At 42.2% G+C, this 16783-nt stretch overlaps 1 protein-coding gene across 3 annotated transcripts in view; it reads left to right on the forward strand.

Annotated features, from left to right (window-relative positions):
* ABCA1 (ATP binding cassette subfamily A member 1) overlaps positions 1-16783 on the forward strand; it is a 128159-nt gene that overhangs the window by 104015 nt on the left and 7361 nt on the right. For all 3 annotated transcript variants that reach the window (XM_059143293.1, XM_059143292.1, XM_059143294.1), the window contains exons 32-44: positions 883-977; positions 2529-2561; positions 3625-3730; positions 4545-4619; positions 5066-5235; positions 6543-6720; positions 8883-8998; positions 9095-9239; positions 10683-10806; positions 11877-12006; positions 12267-12387; positions 13403-13465; positions 14086-14192. In XM_059143293.1, coding sequence (XP_058999276.1) covers positions 883-977; positions 2529-2561; positions 3625-3730; positions 4545-4619; positions 5066-5235; positions 6543-6720; positions 8883-8998; positions 9095-9239; positions 10683-10806; positions 11877-12006; positions 12267-12387; positions 13403-13465; positions 14086-14192 — 1463 coding nt within the window. The remainder of the gene's footprint in view (positions 1-882; positions 978-2528; positions 2562-3624; positions 3731-4544; positions 4620-5065; positions 5236-6542; positions 6721-8882; positions 8999-9094; positions 9240-10682; positions 10807-11876; positions 12007-12266; positions 12388-13402; positions 13466-14085; positions 14193-16783) is intronic.

Consider the following 16783-nt stretch of genomic DNA (forward strand, 5'->3'; position numbering starts at 1 on the left):
GTTTCTCTATTTTGAAAAGTCAGCCTAGCTTACTTGTTGGAGTTAAAACCAGATCTCAGCACTCTGGATCTGTGGGCTCTGGAAGGCACAGTCTGGTTTCTCCCACTGAGGTAATGTGACACAATATCTTGTGACAGACCCGGCTCCATCCCTGCTTGTACCACAGATGAGCTGGTGACCTCAGACAGGCCGCTCAGCCCCTGGGCCTGTTTCCTCACCTCATTCCCTGAATTAGGGAGACTGGTCCATGAGACTTCTGTGGGTCTTAAAACTCTGACAGTCTCTGAGACTGTGAGTGTGGGGGGAGCAGTTCTAAGCCTTTTTCTGAGAACAGTTTCAGGAAGAGGCATGCTTGTGATCACCCTCTGTTGCTTTATCAGCATCTAGGTTGCAGGGTGAGGACAAGCAATTGTAAATGGGTGTGAGAACTTGAGCCCTGGTTACTTCTCTTTAAAATAACAGTGTATCTAACAAATAATACATTATATGTTAATAATAAATAAATAAAATAATGGTGTATCTATTCATCAATATAACTCTAATGAACCAAAGAAGTCACTGGGCGTAGTCCGTGATACTGCTCCCTGAGAGTCTCAGTGACTGTAACGAGTCATGTTCCACTGTCTATTGTTGAGTATCTCGGAATAATTTCCTGGGGAACATCTTGGTTTGGCATAAGTGAACAGCCAATGGTGAGGGCAGAATGGACTAGGCCTTGGTGTTTGGCTGATGGCAGCACCTTGGCTCTGTGGACAAGTCTGGTCACACTGTGATCCATGATCAAGAAACGTGTCATTGTAGTTCTTAATCTTTTTCTTTCTTCTTTCCTGTTTCAATTGTGGTCCATAAAGACATTTGTGCTTGTTTTTTCTATGATGACAGAGAAAACAGAACACTGCAGACATCCTTCAGAACCTGACGGGAAGAAACATTTCAGATTATTTGGTGAAGACCTATGTGCAGATCATAGCCAAAAGGTCATTATTTACTAAACTTGGCCCTTTTTTCAGTCCTGAATAGGGGAATTAAATGTTTAAAAATAGCTTAGTTCTGGGGAAAAATATCAAATTTTGGCCTGATGTTGGCTTTTGGAAGTTTAGGATATTCTCCCAACCTAGAACAGATAAATTTTTTGAAGTTTTAATTGTCAGCATCAAGGTAAGGCAGCCTATATCATTATAGGGCTGTGCAAGAGAAAAATTCCGGAGAGCAGATGTACAGTATTGTGATTATAGTTAGCAATACCAAATTATAAACTCCAAAGTTGCGAAGAAACTAAATTTTAAATATGCTTACCACAACAAAAGGGATGATGATTTCAGGACATGATGGAGGTACAGTGGTAATCCTATTATAATATCTAAATATGTCTTATCAGACTGTTATACGCCTTAAACTTATATCGTGTTCTATGTCAGTTATATGTCAGTAAAAAAGTAAATCTGGCTTCAAATTTGAATTCTGTCACTTACCATCCGCTTTACCAGGAGCAGCCAGTTGTCCTTGAAAAAAGTCTTCATTTGTAGAGTATGTGATATTCTTACTATTTTCTGGTTGCTCTTATTATTTTGTTGTGTTAATTAAATGACATTGATATGTATAAAGTGCTTCTCATGAATGGAATGTGTGGTAATGTGGATGATACTTGGCATTATGAAGTGAGCCCTGGGCCAGCTCAGTGGCCTAACATGGCTGTGGAGGTTTGGAACAGCCCCGAAGTTTCTGAGGCTATCAAAGCACAGTGTTGAACACTTACTTGATGCCCAGGAAATGTTTGTTAGGCTTTTTTCGTTTGTTAGGCTTCTCTGTTAGGTGTTCTCAGTGACTTTAAATGACAGGGGTATGCTTCAAGAAAGAGGCATAACATTTCCACGTCCTCCATAGTTGATGGATTACCTTGAATTCAGTAAGTTTTGGGGCACCTGGCTGGTTCAGTTGGTAGAGAAGGTGACTTGTTTTTAAAGATTTTATTTATTTATTTGACAGAGAGAGAGAGATCACAAGTAGGCAGAGCAACAGGCAGAGAGAGAAGGGGAAGCAGGCTCCCCACCTAGCAGAGAGCCCAATGTGGGGCTCAGTCCCAGGACCAAGAGATCATGACCTGAGCCCAAGGCAGAGGCTTAACCCACTGAGCCACCCAGGTGCCCCGAGAATGTGACTCTTGGTCTCAGAGTAATGAGTTCAAGTCTCACATTGGGCATGGAGCCTCCTTAAAAAGAATTAAAACAAAACAAAAAAAGCTTTTAGTTCAGTCACATCTTTGTCTGTAAGGTGGTTTTTGAAGTGGTTTAATCCAAAGCATGATTTTCATATAAATAACAAGGTTTTAAGATGGGGAGAAGGAAAGTGACTGGGGTGGATGTCCTTCTATGCGTACCGCCCCTGCCCAAGACTGATCACAGGATTCTTTCTATCCTGGCTTGTCTCCTCAGGTAGATAGTAACTTCTTTTGTATCATCAGTAATACAGGAATACGATCAATGTTTCTTTGAACTGATTTTTCGTTTCTTTTTCTTTGGCTTCTGCAGTTTAAAGAACAAGATCTGGGTGAATGAGTTTAGGTAAGTTGATCTCTTTCTGTGCTAGCCCATATTTTGTCTGGACTCTTGTAGTTCAGAAGGATGACTTTGATACTGGTATCTCGGGTCCCAGCAAGTTGGGATGTGGGGATTGTTTTGCCCTTGGTGTTTCTGCTCAGTGCTCAGCTGCCACTTTAGATGCCCTTGAAACATGTGGCATTCTGATCCCCATGAGGAGATTCAGTGGTTCCTTGAAGGTCTCTAGGGATTTAGCGGGGAAGCACGGTGTTGGAAGGGAAGTACCTTACTCTGTTTATACTTCCCCTCCTTCCCCCCTTCCCCCGCCCAAATCAGACTCCCCATGGGCCCTGGGGACTCCGGAACAATTTCTCAGGCCTTTAGAATGAGACCAAGAAGGTCTTGGATGAAATAAGAGGCATCAAAGCTATTTAGTGCCACAGTATTTGAAATTCTCTCTCCTTGGTTTTGAAGGAACAGGCGGCACTAGGGAAGAAAGGCAGGAGCAACCCTTGACGCCAGTTTGTCCTTCTAGAGAATGAGAAGCCTTCTATGGCTGCCTCCAAACTCAGCTCTGTCACTGTTGTCCACCTTCCCTCTTTTCCTTTTTCCCAGGGGCCAACACCCGTAGAACTCTGCACAGAGCAGATACTGACTGGGGCCCCTAAAGTGCCTTTATGCTAGGAAAGGCCCATGGCCTGTCTCTAAGCCTCCCTAGGCTACTCTGGTCACTGTCCTCCCCTAACTCCCCGTCTCCTTGCCTTGACACTCAGAGACCCATGTGGAAGGGCAGACTGGGGTCACTGGGGGAGGGGCAGCAGGAGTATCTATGAGATGAAAGACACCTCACTCTGTGTGTAATCCCAGAGCAGCTCTTTCCCACTTGGGCAGTAACCCTAAGAATCAAGAGATTGCCGGAAGACATCAGAGGAGGCCAAGATGAAGCTTTCTCCAAGTCTAACTTTTAACTTTGGTCTTGCTTCGAATAAACATTCACCTCCATGGTGCATACACTCCTTCATGTGATGTCTGCTGCTGAATGATACTGTGTATGGCTCTGTCTTCTAATGTCAGGCTGTCCTTTTAGGTATGGAGGGTTTTCCCTGGGTGCCAGTAATTCTCATTCACTTCCTTCAAGTCAAGAAGTTAATAATGCCATCAAGGAAGTGAAGAAGCACTTGAAGCTGGCCAAGGTAGGTATCCATCCTAGGACGTGTCAGAAAGATGGGCCCAGAGTTGCCACTAAGTGGGAGTAGTTGGCAGGTACATCTAATCACCTTGCCACTTACTGTTTTTAGGACTGAATACAAAGCTGATCTTGCACCGGCCAAGACTGAGCTATTCAGTATATATTTAATATCTGAAAACATAGATCAAAAAAAAATTCAGAGGTTTAAAAGCTCTCAGTATAACTTCCTTTATGAATTTAGCCAGTAGGTAAATAAACTGGGCTTCGAACATACTTCCCTGAAACAATCACTGGTTACAAAGGAAATGAATCATTTCCTTTATACTGATGGCAGGACCTTGTAGGCTCTCACTTCATTTCTCAGGGTTTTGAGTTTCCCGTTTTCTAAATGAGAATGAGGGCTCCGCGGGCCTGGATTCCAGGATCATGGTATCCATAATAATCCTAGAGTCTGTATCTCCAGTTTTGAGGCCCAGATCCCATGTGTCCGACACATCTGCCCACTGGGCCTAGTTCTAGGTCTTTAGAGGACCCCTGGGGAACACTTTGAAGCATGCTCCCCACCCAGTTAGGCAAGACCTCTGCCCCTGGCAACTTGGAGTCCCAGGGTGTCCCTGTGATTCTTTCAAAAACTCGTGGTTTATGGCAACACCAGTGCTTTAGATTTCTGGTCACTTGTTTCTTGGGCGCCCGCCCTGCTGTAGTTTCCTGTCTTGCTCGGCTGAACAAGGCAACAACGACGTTGCCCTTCACAGGGTTGTCCTGTTGCCCTTCCCTTGTGAACCATCCCAACTGAGGCAGGTTTCTGTTGTTCACAGGACAGTTCTGCCGATCGATTTCTCAGCAGCCTGGGGAGGTTCATGACAGGACTGGACACGAAAAATAATGTCAAGGTGAGGCCCTGTGTGCCGGTAGCTTCTTGATGAACAGTAGTACTTAAGTATTTTCAGCTCCTAATGTTGATAGGCATATTCAGGACAGAAAAGAGCAGGCTACTAATTTTACCATGGAGCCCAGACAGTATGATGATAAAGAGCATTGGCTTTCCAACAGATGTACCAACTGAACCGCTGTGACCTTGACCAAATTACCTAGCCTATTTAAGCCTCTGTTTCCTAATCCAAGAAACAGAGGCAGGAGTCATGTTTTAAAGATGTGGTAAGGATTGAGTGAGTTGAAGATCAGAAGTAGCGCAGTGGCTGCTGTTACCTCTTTGCCATGTTCTCTGACCCTAATGTTTTCTCCTGGTGTATGGAATTCTAAAAATGTCTTGCATGTGCACCGACCTCCCGGAGCAGGATTTGGAAGCATTACTTTGTACCTGGCGTCTTTTATTCAGGTGTGGTTCAACAACAAGGGCTGGCATGCCATCAGCTCTTTCTTGAATGTCATCAACAATGCCATTCTCCGGGCCAACCTGCAGAAGGGAGAGAACCCCAGCCAGTATGGGATTACGGCCTTCAACCACCCCCTGAATCTCACCAAGCAGCAGCTCTCAGAAGTGGCTCTGTAAGCGTGGCTGTATCTAACTGGGTGGGGGTGAGGACAGGAGAAGCTGTTGGTGGGACCACCATGTTGGGGAGGGAAGTGTGAAGCTGCTTGTAGAGTACCAGCTGAGGATACAGTTACATTATGAATTCAGGTTCTGAGCAGAAAATGATCGCTTTATGAATCGGCCAGCAGGGATTAAACTGCAGAAGACCAAGGATTTTGATGGATAAAAACCATTACATGTAGGGAATTTATATAAAGTGAAATTGTCGGTAAAATCCTAAAATAATTTAACTCATCATTAACACAGTGTTTAAGAGAAAACCAGCTCTTTTAGTTTTGAAACCACTGTTTGTAAACTTGGTGAAACATGCTTTTATCAGCTTGTCCTTTTAATTCCTGAATCAAGCTTGTGTGTGTGTGTGTGTGTGTGAGAGAGAGAGAGAAAGAAGTTTAAAGCCAGTATGATACAGTTTAAAGTGCGTAACCTTTGGAATCATAGACATCTGCGTTTGACTCTGGTTTTTATATTTCTAGATGTATGGTGTTAAATGAGGCAATTCATGTAAATTGCCAAGTCTAGCACTCAGCACATTGTTGATATTCAGCACATGTTAGATTCTTTCCTGTGTACAGCGTGTAGCACAGCTATTTCTGTTTAACTCCTGTAGAATACCAATATATACCACTAGGATCTTTATACCAAGTTTATATAAAATTAATGCATATAAAAATAGTTTATGTTATACCCTGTTTAATGGACTTGTAACTATGCTCCTTTAATAGAATCTGATAGAAGTTTTGCTGTGTGTTAGATCGATATGCTGCACACTATTGTTTTCAAATTTATTTATAGCCAAAAATTATTTGAATAGTTTCATCCTAATACTTCTGCTTTATTTCATTTTTCAGAGTACACTGGTCCTATATATGTGAACATTTACAACTTAATGCTCTTCAGGGTCAAGAACAGAAGGCCAAAGTGAATGCCATTTGGCCATTCTTAGACTTCCCTTGATAATTTCATTATGGCAGTGGATCCTTTTTTACTTCATTGAAATTAGTTTTGCATTTTAATTATTAGGGTTTTTTTATTTGAAAATAATCATCTTTAACGCTGAGTAAAATACGTTTGGTCAGTCGGTTTTTCCCTCTGGGCGGTGCCTCACATCTCCGATATCTGTGTATGTGTGTTTGCATGCAAGCGTGCGTGTGTTCGCACGCGTGTGTGTGGGTGTGTGTGCAGTTGCATGCGTGTATATTGCTTGCTTGAGTTCTCAGCTGCATTAGTGGCCCCTCATATTGTCATTGTCTTTCTTTTTCAGGATGACCACATCAGTGGATGTCCTTGTGTCCATCTGTGTCATCTTTGCAATGTCCTTCGTCCCAGCCAGCTTTGTCGTGTTCCTAATCCAAGAGCGGGTCAGCAAAGCAAAGCACCTGCAGTTCATCAGTGGAGTGAAGCCTGTCATCTATTGGCTCTCTAATTTCGTGTGGGATATGGTAAGAACCTCCGTCTGCTGCTGTTTTATAAATCATTAGGGCCGTGGATTGGATGAAAGAGCCCCTGGCTTTTCTAAAATTGTTTTAGGTAGTCAAAAGGAATGAAAAAGAAAAAGGCAGAAGTAGTTGTATGTACACCCATGACACTAAACATGACCTCAAATACAGATCTGATCTCACACCACAGGAAAAAAATCTGTTTACACTGCAATGAATACCACCACCATCACTACCACTAATTTCTTGAGTGACTACTTTTCAAAGTAACGTCGAGCTGGAAGATGCTTAGTCACAACCCAGTGTCTCTACCCTGTCTGGTAGGCTTTCACCTCCAGAAGCAGGGTGTTCTTTGCCTTAGTATGAAATCCGTCTTTCCTTTGAAAACTCTATACATTTTACCCAGAGGCTTATCCATCCATTCCAAATATGTTTTTGTGCCAGCTCTAATAGATTGCTTCTGTTCAGACCAGTATGGAGGACTTCAAAGAATTCTGTAGTTCTGATTTTTGTAAAGTGGAGTTGAAATGTATCTCCCTTGACTTCTATTAACTGTAAGCCATACAGAACAAATTTAATCCTCCCACTGCACAGCCCCTTGGGTATTTGAAGACAACTTTCATTTCACCTAAGTCTTCCCCATGTAAGATATATGAGAACACACTTCGTCATCTTCAAAGCACTGTACAAACGCGAGTGATGACGGTGAGGATGATGTCTTTGCTGATTATACCAAGCCTCTCAGACTTGTGAACCTCTCAGACATGTGATATGTTGCCTTTCTGTGGCCATGCTCCACACTGTTAATGTTCCTTTCTAAAAGCCAAGCCCAGAAGTAACCTTGTGTTCAGGCTGTGCTCTGTGTTCCGAGCCTAGAGTGGATCTTTATCCCATACTGTCATTACTCAGCCCATGGTTTTGCATGCAGAAGGAGAGCTGTCTTGTTAGCAACTTGGTAGTGAACTGAAATTTCCATTTCACAGAATGATTGGTGAATGGGGTCTCTTTCCCTCTACACTAATGCAGTTGACTTTTTTTTTTTTTTTAAAAGATTTTGTTTTTTTATTTATTTGACAGAGAGAGATCACAAGTAGGCAGAGAGGCAGGCAGAGAGAGAGGAGGAAGCAGGCTCCCTGCCGAGCAGAGAGCCAGACGCGGGGCTCGATCCCAGGACTCTGGGATCATGACCTGAGCCGAAGGCAGAGGCTTTAACCCACTGAGCCACCCCGGAGCCCCGACTTTTTGAACCTAAACTTTACATTTATCCGTGTTACACTGCATCTTGTTTCGTATCCATTTGCTCTTGTTTTTGTCTTGCCCCAGTAATTACTTCATCCCATAAACACATACTGAGTACTCATGATGTATCTGACTGTGGCAGGGGATTCAGAGATGAAAGATCAAGTCTGTGGACTCAGAGACCTCACTTAGCTGTCTGTGTGTTATCTGTCACTCCCTGCTTTCAAGACTCTGAAATTTGCTAAAAGCAGGTCTTCACCTGCGTTACTGATAAACATGTGGGGAAGGATGGGACCGAGGCAGAGCCCTGTAGTCTGAAGCTCAAATTCTTCAAACAGCCAACAAGCCGCCTTTCACCTCCCTGCCTGTGCTTTGCCCTGCTAGCTATGAATTCTCTTAATTGTCCTGTAGTCATGTCTTTATATCTGCATTGTAAGGCTTGATACACTGTCAGGACAGACTTGAAAATACTTCTCATGTGATGAAACAATTCTGGCATTCATGTTATAAGGTAAGCGCTTATAAATAGATTACATGTGAGCCTGAACTTGGGCAGACGCTAATATAGCATTAATGATGAAACACACAATCATCTTGGGGAAGAATACTGGAAGCTTATTTGCTGCCTGTGAAATTGTAATTACTCTGACTGGGAATCCATCGTTCAGTAAGTTTACTGAGCGTGACACCTTGGCTTAGCTGTTGGAAAGACAGAAAGGGCATGCAGTTTATAAAATCAGCCAAGGGTAAAATGCTTGTCAAAATGTATTGTCCACTATTTTGATGAATAGTTTATGTGGCTTCATTAATTCAAAGTTATTCTCTGCTATGTTTATCTGCCCTTTCTTGTCCTGTGATGGTGAAGACTTGAGGTGTATTGTGTCTCTGACTTAGGGGTGAACTTGATTTTCTTGTTTCACTTTTAGTGCAATTATGTGGTCCCTGCCACGCTGGTCATTATCATCTTCATCTGCTTCCAGCAGAAGTCCTATGTGTCCTCTACCAACCTGCCTGTGCTAGCGCTTCTACTTCTGCTGTACGGGTAAGGCCCCCCTGGAGGGCTGGAAGGCATATGGTGCCCAGAGTCAAAGGGAAGGCAGGGGACACCCAGTGAATATTTGTCTCTGTGCCTCACCAGGTGGTCGATCACACCTCTCATGTACCCAGCCTCCTTCGTGTTCAAGATCCCCAGCACAGCCTACGTGGTCCTCACCAGTGTAAACCTCTTCATCGGGATCAATGGCAGTGTGGCCACTTTTGTGCTGGAGCTCTTTACCAACAATGTGAGTCCTGCAGAAGGGGCACCTCTTGCAGGGATGGGCGTCTCCGTGAGCCCGAGGACTGCACCGAGTCATGATCTTAATGCCATGGGTCTGTGGTGCGGACACCATGGACCTCTTTGTCCTTTTTCAGATTCTCTCCTTTCTGGGTTTGCATAGCGCCTCCTTCTCCTCCTTTTCCTTATATTCCTTATATTCTCTGACTGATCCAACCCTTTGGTTTCCTTTGTACCCCTCCCTGTCTCAGTGCTGCTCTGCCATCTTTGCTTTCCCCTTTAGATGCTATCTCTGTGTGATGCCCTTCACCTTTACCAACTCCCCTCTCTGGGTCTTACGTTGTTATCTCCCAGATCTTTGCCTTTGACCCTGTTCCCTCGATCTCTAGTCTCACGTTTTCACTTGCCTAGCAGGAGGCTCCATCTAGGTTATTTCCAGTTCCCCGGGACTTGACCTGTCCTCCTCATCTTCTCCCTCAGGACCTAGTATTTCTCTTGCCATTCCTGTCACAGTGGGTGGCACTACCATCCACCCGGTCACCCTGGCTGGCAACGGTATGGGCATCGTATATGTTGTGCTTTTCTTACCGCCCGCATTCAACTGTTTACCTTGTCAGTTCTTCCAGTTACAAATCTCTTTAAGGGTCTCTGCCTATTTTCATAGTCTTTGTCCAGACACCTTAACTTAGAATGCCAGGCCTTCAGAGCTCTATAGCCCTTCCTGGTCATATCCCGCCACCCCCCTTCCCAAGGCTCTGTAACTTCACCTGAGCTGGTTGTTCCTTAAACCCTCCCATACTCCTGTAGGTCTGACTTCCTTTATCTCTCTAAGCCCTCAAGACTGCACCCAACTATGAAGCTTTCTTTTCCTGCTGCCTATGGGAGGTGCTTCTCTGTCCCCAGTGCTCCTGAAGCCCTCCCTTCATGCCTGCAGTACAGCACCTATCCAGTGGTGTACTCTTTTCCGCAGTGTCGAGACTGTTTATTAACCTTTGCTTCCCCTGGGCCCTAGCACAAGGCCTCCAGCCCACAGCAACTTAATTGTGGGATATTTGGCCACTGGCTTGATGTATACAAGAAGAATTTTTAAAATGCCGACAAAATCCTGAAGCTGAAATATTGACCCAGATATGAGCAATTTGCTTTGGAAATGTTAAGCCAATATTTTATTATGGATTTGCTTCTGATTTAACATAACCGTGTTTCTAAACTTTGCTCATATTTCTCCATATGCATAGCATTACTCCAAATCTTCTAAAGGGGAAATTCTATTATGTTATATGTCATCAACTGTGGCTGCTGCTCTTTATTGCTGTCTGAATTCAAAGGTTCAGTTTGACCCCAGGGAATCAAATTTTTCATCTCTCCCGTAATTCAGACCTTGATATATTTTTAGCCTAAACCATAGATGACATTCAGTTTCTCTCTGTCTTATTATATTTTTTTTTAGAAGCTGAATAACATCAATGATATCCTGAAGTCTGTGTTCTTGATTTTCCCACATTTTTGCCTGGGACGGGGGCTTATTGACATGGTGAAAAACCAGGCAATGGCCGATGCCTTGGAAAGGTTTGGTGAGTGACAGCAGTGACTCGAGATGGTGGTTTTTGTGAGCCTCGGTACTCTGGACTTTGGTGTGGAAAGAGGCTAGGGAATGGGCATAGGACTTCCACCACTGAGAAAAGGTTCATGAAAATGAACCTGGATGTGGCATGGGTCTTTTCATACAACATTCATCTGTGCCTCAGAGAGCATTGAGAAAGGTGAGAGGGGAATTTTAGAGGCAAGGAAAAAATACTGGTTTTATTCTGAATCCAGTGCGTAATGCCACAAGTTGCCTTTCTTAGTTATCGGAAAAGTCAGAGCACAGTCTGAAAGTTGGATACAGGCCAGAGGATCAGTAGGAAGGGTGCAAACTTTGGCTATGACTATGAGGAAGATCGTGGGCCTGAAGATGTGGTCATCTATTACCTTTTACACAGTCTATAAAAAGTTAATTTACTGCAGCTCTTTCTCTCTTTAGAGTCTTTAAAAACATTTCTCCTGTGGCCACATTACTATTCTTTATCCACTGGCTCATATAGCTAGATGGGCCATGTTATTTAATGGGCATAGGAGAGGGACTTTTTTTTTTTTTTTTCCATCTAGCAGGTGCAAAGGAGATGTATAAGGAATGTAAGGAATATTCCCATAGAGCCAGGTGATTTCATAGGTTCACTAGGTTATATTATATGCTACTTTCTGAAAGGGACGTCTTTTTAGAGTACTCTTTAATCTTCCTTTAGTGAAATTTACAGTGTGCAAAAGTACCCTAGAAGTTACCCCAGATTGTTTGCCCTTTTAAAAAGGATTTTCAGCATGTCTCATTTAAAAAAGAAATGTAAGATATGAAATTATAGATCTAATACATGTTGGTTCTGAACTTGCGACTGATAATGGGTCACAGTGTAATTTCCCAAAACCTTACCCTAAAAAAAAATCAGACATGGAAAGTAGTCACTCCTATAATTTTCCCCCTTGTCATAGGCAATAATCATTGGTGTTCCAAGGAACAGAGGTGAATTTGAGCCTGAATTTGAGGAAGGGCTCAGAGTCTTTCTTTGGTGCCTCCATTCTAATTGGATCTCTGCATTGTGTCTACCAGGGGAGAACCGTTTTGTTTCACCACTGTCTTGGGACTTAGTGGGACGAAACCTCTTTGCCATGGCCGTGGAAGGGGTGGTGTTCTTCCTCATCACTGTTCTCATCCAGTATAGATTCTTCATCAGACCCAGGTAAGTTTTTTCTCAGAACTCATGGAGTATCTGGTTGAGGGTCACAGAGGAACACAGGGAAACACTGATCAGTGGTTGTCGCATTGCATTGAACTCAAGATGATACAGATGATTTTCCTGACATGGGCATTCTCTAGCCCACAGCACTGCTGATCCTAAAAACTGTGGAGAATAGATTTAAAGGACTTTCTTAGAAATTGGATCCTTGTCTTGAGAAATACCTTGAAAGATTGATTTTTTCTTAAAATATTTTCCTCAAGACCTGTAAATGCCAAGCTTCCTCCTTTGAATGATGAGGATGAAGACGTGAAGCGGGAAAGACAGAGAATTCTTGATGGTGGAGGACAGAATGATATCTTGGAGATCAAGGAGCTGACGAAGGTGAGACAGTGAGTACAGGCTGTAACAACTCGTCTTCAGTTTTTCTCAGCTTTGCGTGTTGGAGATGAGCTTTTTTCTGATTTGATTAATGAAAAGAGCATACTTCCAAAAATATATGTATCTAGACCAAGTTTCTATCAAATTAATTTTTTTTAAAATACACCGAAGGGACTTCTTCATTAAAGAAATCCTGAGACTACTTCTATAATGGGAAATCTGGTTCTCAAGTGTATTTGTTTTTCACCCTTATATTTATGTGTTTATTAAAACATACTAAAATTGTATATCCAGTCAAAGCTGATGTGAGAGGAATAAATGATTGACTTTTGAGTATCATGGTCTAAAGAACTGATATGTCTGTTACTCAGGAAGATGGTTTGTTTTCAGCCCACTCTAGGTGCCAGGATCCCAGTACTTCACTTTTTTATAATATGTACAATATTTGCAGTGTTTTGATTGTACATTTTGACCATGTAGAATTTTTTTTTAATTTTAATTTTTAATTTTTTTAAATGTAGGCTCCATGCCCAGTGCAGGGCTTGAATTCACAACCCTGAGATAAAGACCTGAGCTGAGATCAAGGGTTGGATGCTTATCCAGCCATCCAGATGTCCCTAGAATTTAATTTTTATAATACCTACAATATCAAATAAATGAAAAATTATGTAAATATTGATGACCACTGTCTCTTAAAAAGGTTGATATTAGATCAAAAATAAAAAGAAAAGTGTGTAAACCTGGCGATTCACAGACCTGTACCCCTGGGGCTAATAATACTTATATGTTTATTAAAAAAATTAAAGAAGAAAAGAAATTTATTTTTATTTTAAGCTCTCGAATCATTTAGAAGCTGGCTGCCGCAGAGACAGACCATGGCTCTTAGCATATCAGATATGTGACTTTATTTTATTGATGAGCCTTACCTCATCGTGAGATTATAAGTCAGTCTTCACAGTTGCTTGGGATAGTTGTGGTTCGCTATGGCCCTTGAATTTTTGCATTTTGTTGGTTGCAGATATATAGAAGAAAGAGGAAGCCTGCTGTTGACAGGATTTGTGTTGGCATTCCTCCTGGCGAGGTAAAAGCACTGTCTACACTCTACTTGTCCCTGTTAATTCGGATTATCTACCCAATCAAATGACAACATCTATAAGGGTTTGAAAGTAGTTTTTAAAGCCTTCTCTATTTATGTCTATGTGGAGCAATCAGTCATTGAGAAGATGGGGACTGCATATATTAAAAAGCAACAATTTTGGATAACCTCAGTCAGTTTAAGAAAAGAATGTACATCCAAAATGTGTCTTTGTGATCCATTCAAGATGAGGAAATTTAAGTAGATTTTTTTTAAATACTTTTTTTTCTTTTCTTGTTCATGTTTGTGTTCTTTTATGCCCTTTAGACAAATTAGATGGTGAAAGGTGACTGGTTAGCTTTCATTACTGTTTTTTACACATTAACTCTGGCTTCACCCTGGTAACTCCAATAATATTTACCAATATGCTCAATATGTCTTGTTATAAAATGTTGAAATATCAATGGAAGTTCTTAAAACTCCCCAAAATTCAACTCTTCATTGATACTTAAGAATGTTTTAGAATCATGTTATGTCAAAACTAAGCTGAGGAGACTATTATATAAGGGTCATTTATATTCAGATTTGCAGTTGTTTGCTTAAACAGCTTACCCAATCTTTTTCAGTGCTTTGGACTTCTGGGAGTTAATGGGGCTGGGAAATCATCAACTTTCAAGATGTTGACTGGAGATACCACTGTTACCAGAGGAGATGCTTTCCTTAACAAAAATAGGTGAGAAGAGACACGGACTGTATTTTGCCACAAAGACTCTTTTTCTTATTTTTATTTAAAGACATTTTTATTTTTCTGATTCTAACAGTACTATATAGCTTATAAAAAGGTTGAGATCTATAAAGGGTAGAGACAAAAATAAAAATCACCCATAATCCCACTACCTAGAGAGAACTACTATTTACATTTTTTTCTCCCAGGCTCCCTCTATTTTTTCTAACAGCTTTATTTAGTATAATTTTACATAGCGTATAGTTCACTTATCTTAAGAATACAATTGCTTGCGGCGCCTTGGAGGCTCAGTCATTAAACATCTGCCTTCGGCTCTGGTCATGATCCCAGGGTCTTGGGATTGAGCCCCACATCGGTCTCCCTGCTTCTCCCTCTCCTGCTCCCCACTGCTTGTGTTCCTCTCCTGCTGTCTCTCTCTCTGTCAAGTAAACAAACAAGATCTTTTAAAAAAGATATAATTCCTAGTGATTTCTAGTTGATTTACAAGGCTATGCACTCATCACCACAATTAGAACATTCCCATCACCCCCAAACTCTCTTTTACACATATAAAAGTTTTTTAAAAATTGAGATCATACTGTATCTAGATTTTTGAAATTAGTTTATTATTAATGAGTCTAATACGGATATTTCTCAATGGGTTACATGTTCTAAGATGTAGGTTTTACAATGTTGCATAAACCCCCCTATGTATTTTTATCTGCAGTTTGTTTAATCAATTCCTTATTGTTGGACATTTATTAGTTTCTGTTTTTGACTATGCAACTATGCCCTTTACATATGTACATCTATGTACATATGTAAAGGGAAAATTCCTACAAGGTAAAAGGGTGTGTATTTGCCAAATTGCCTTCCCTGAAGGGTGTGTCGGTTATTGAGGTTGCAAAGGCCATTATCTGAGAATGCACAGGTCACTAAGCAATCTGATCTTTAGGGGTGCACCTCCACTTTAGGGACCTATATTAGGCAATGTTGCCCTTGTGTACTCTAAATATGTGAGGCTTTATGGGCTTTCTATATGAAGAGGTGGTACAAAGACCATGGCTTTGGAATTTTTCTGACCATGACCCAAAGTAGCAAATTCATTTACCTCTCAACCTAGTAAATACACAAAATCACATAAACAGGCATATCTTTTTTTTTTTTTTAAAGATTTTTTTTTTTTTTTAATTAACAGAGAGAAATCACAAGTAGATGGAGAGGCAGGCAGAGAGAGAGAGGGGGAAGCAGGCTCCCAACTGAGCAGAGAGCCCGATGCGGGACTCGATCCCAGGACCCCGAGATCATGACCTGAGCCGAAGGCAGCGGCTTAACCCACTGAGCCACCCAGGTGCCCAAACAGGCATATCTTTAAAGAAAAAATCTGATTATGACCCACTAAATTTATTTTGTCACCTGCTAATGGGTGATGGCTCACAATTTAGAAATAGTAGATAGGAGCCTACTAGCCAGTAACATTTGAAAAGAATGAGGGACTTAATGTACTCAGGGGTCCCCCCTTTTTTCTCTTATCAGTTTTTTCCATAGCAGGGTAAAGAAGGTTTAAGAGAACCAATGCTGAAATAGCAGGCCTAAGACTGTGCATCTGCTTCCCCAGGCTCGTTCCTTCTACCAGGCTCCTGCGGTATAAAGCAGAGGGAGCAGTAACTGGCTCAAACTAAGGTTTATCCCAGTGACCAGTTGTAAGAGGCTGGCTTGGGCAGTGTTGCTGTGAGAGCCAGGCACAGTGTCTGTGGGCATCTCAGTCATAATTCTGGGAAAGGCTGGACTTCAGAGTGTAAAACAGATAGGCAAAGGGGAATGAATACTGCTAACAGGCCAAACAAAGGCCAAATGCTGTCCAAGGGTGGCTGATAAGTGCAGCCATCAGATTGGATGGGACACTGAACTTCTCCCACATCAAGGATTCTTAACCTGAGATTGGCTTCATAGAGTGCAAAAGCTGCTTCCACCAATATATTTAAAGCTGTGTCTGTAGATGTATTTTTTTGGTCACCAGATTTTTAGAGAGCCTGTGATAAAAAAACAAAAACAAAACAAAACAAAAATCTCCCAAACAAACCCCTTAAAAACCAAGAGGGTGCCTGGGCTGGATAAATAGTGGGGCCAGGCCATCTGGACCATGTTGTGGCCAATGTATGGGCAGCAAACAGCAGAGGGAGGAAGGCCACACCCAGATTTGCTGGGCCTCCTCTGGGTCTGCAGGGCCATGAGGGAGACTTGGGAGTAACAGAGTACTTGGTGGGTATGACTGGATCACAGGGTCAAGTCTGGGATGGAGACTTAGTGTTAAAGCCCCAAGACTGTGTGAGTGAGGTTGTCGGTAGAGAGAGTGCAGCAGTTGGGATGGACTTGGGAATCTTGAAATGGGACTGAACCTGCAGACTGAGGTGTTGGGAGAGCGAGGTACAAGCAATAGGTGGGCCAGAGGCGGGAACCCTGACTGCCAGGAGGGGCTGGCCTCCGGGGACAAAAAGATGGTGCTCACTGGTTATTTTTGTCACATGCAAGTACACTTTTTAGGAATATGAGACAAGACTGTCCAATCAGTCTCTCTCTAAATGCTTAAAACCTGACCA

This window comes from Mustela lutreola, chromosome 12 (assembly GCF_030435805.1).
Source record: "Mustela lutreola isolate mMusLut2 chromosome 12, mMusLut2.pri, whole genome shotgun sequence".
Taxonomy (NCBI): domain Eukaryota; kingdom Metazoa; phylum Chordata; class Mammalia; order Carnivora; family Mustelidae; genus Mustela; species Mustela lutreola.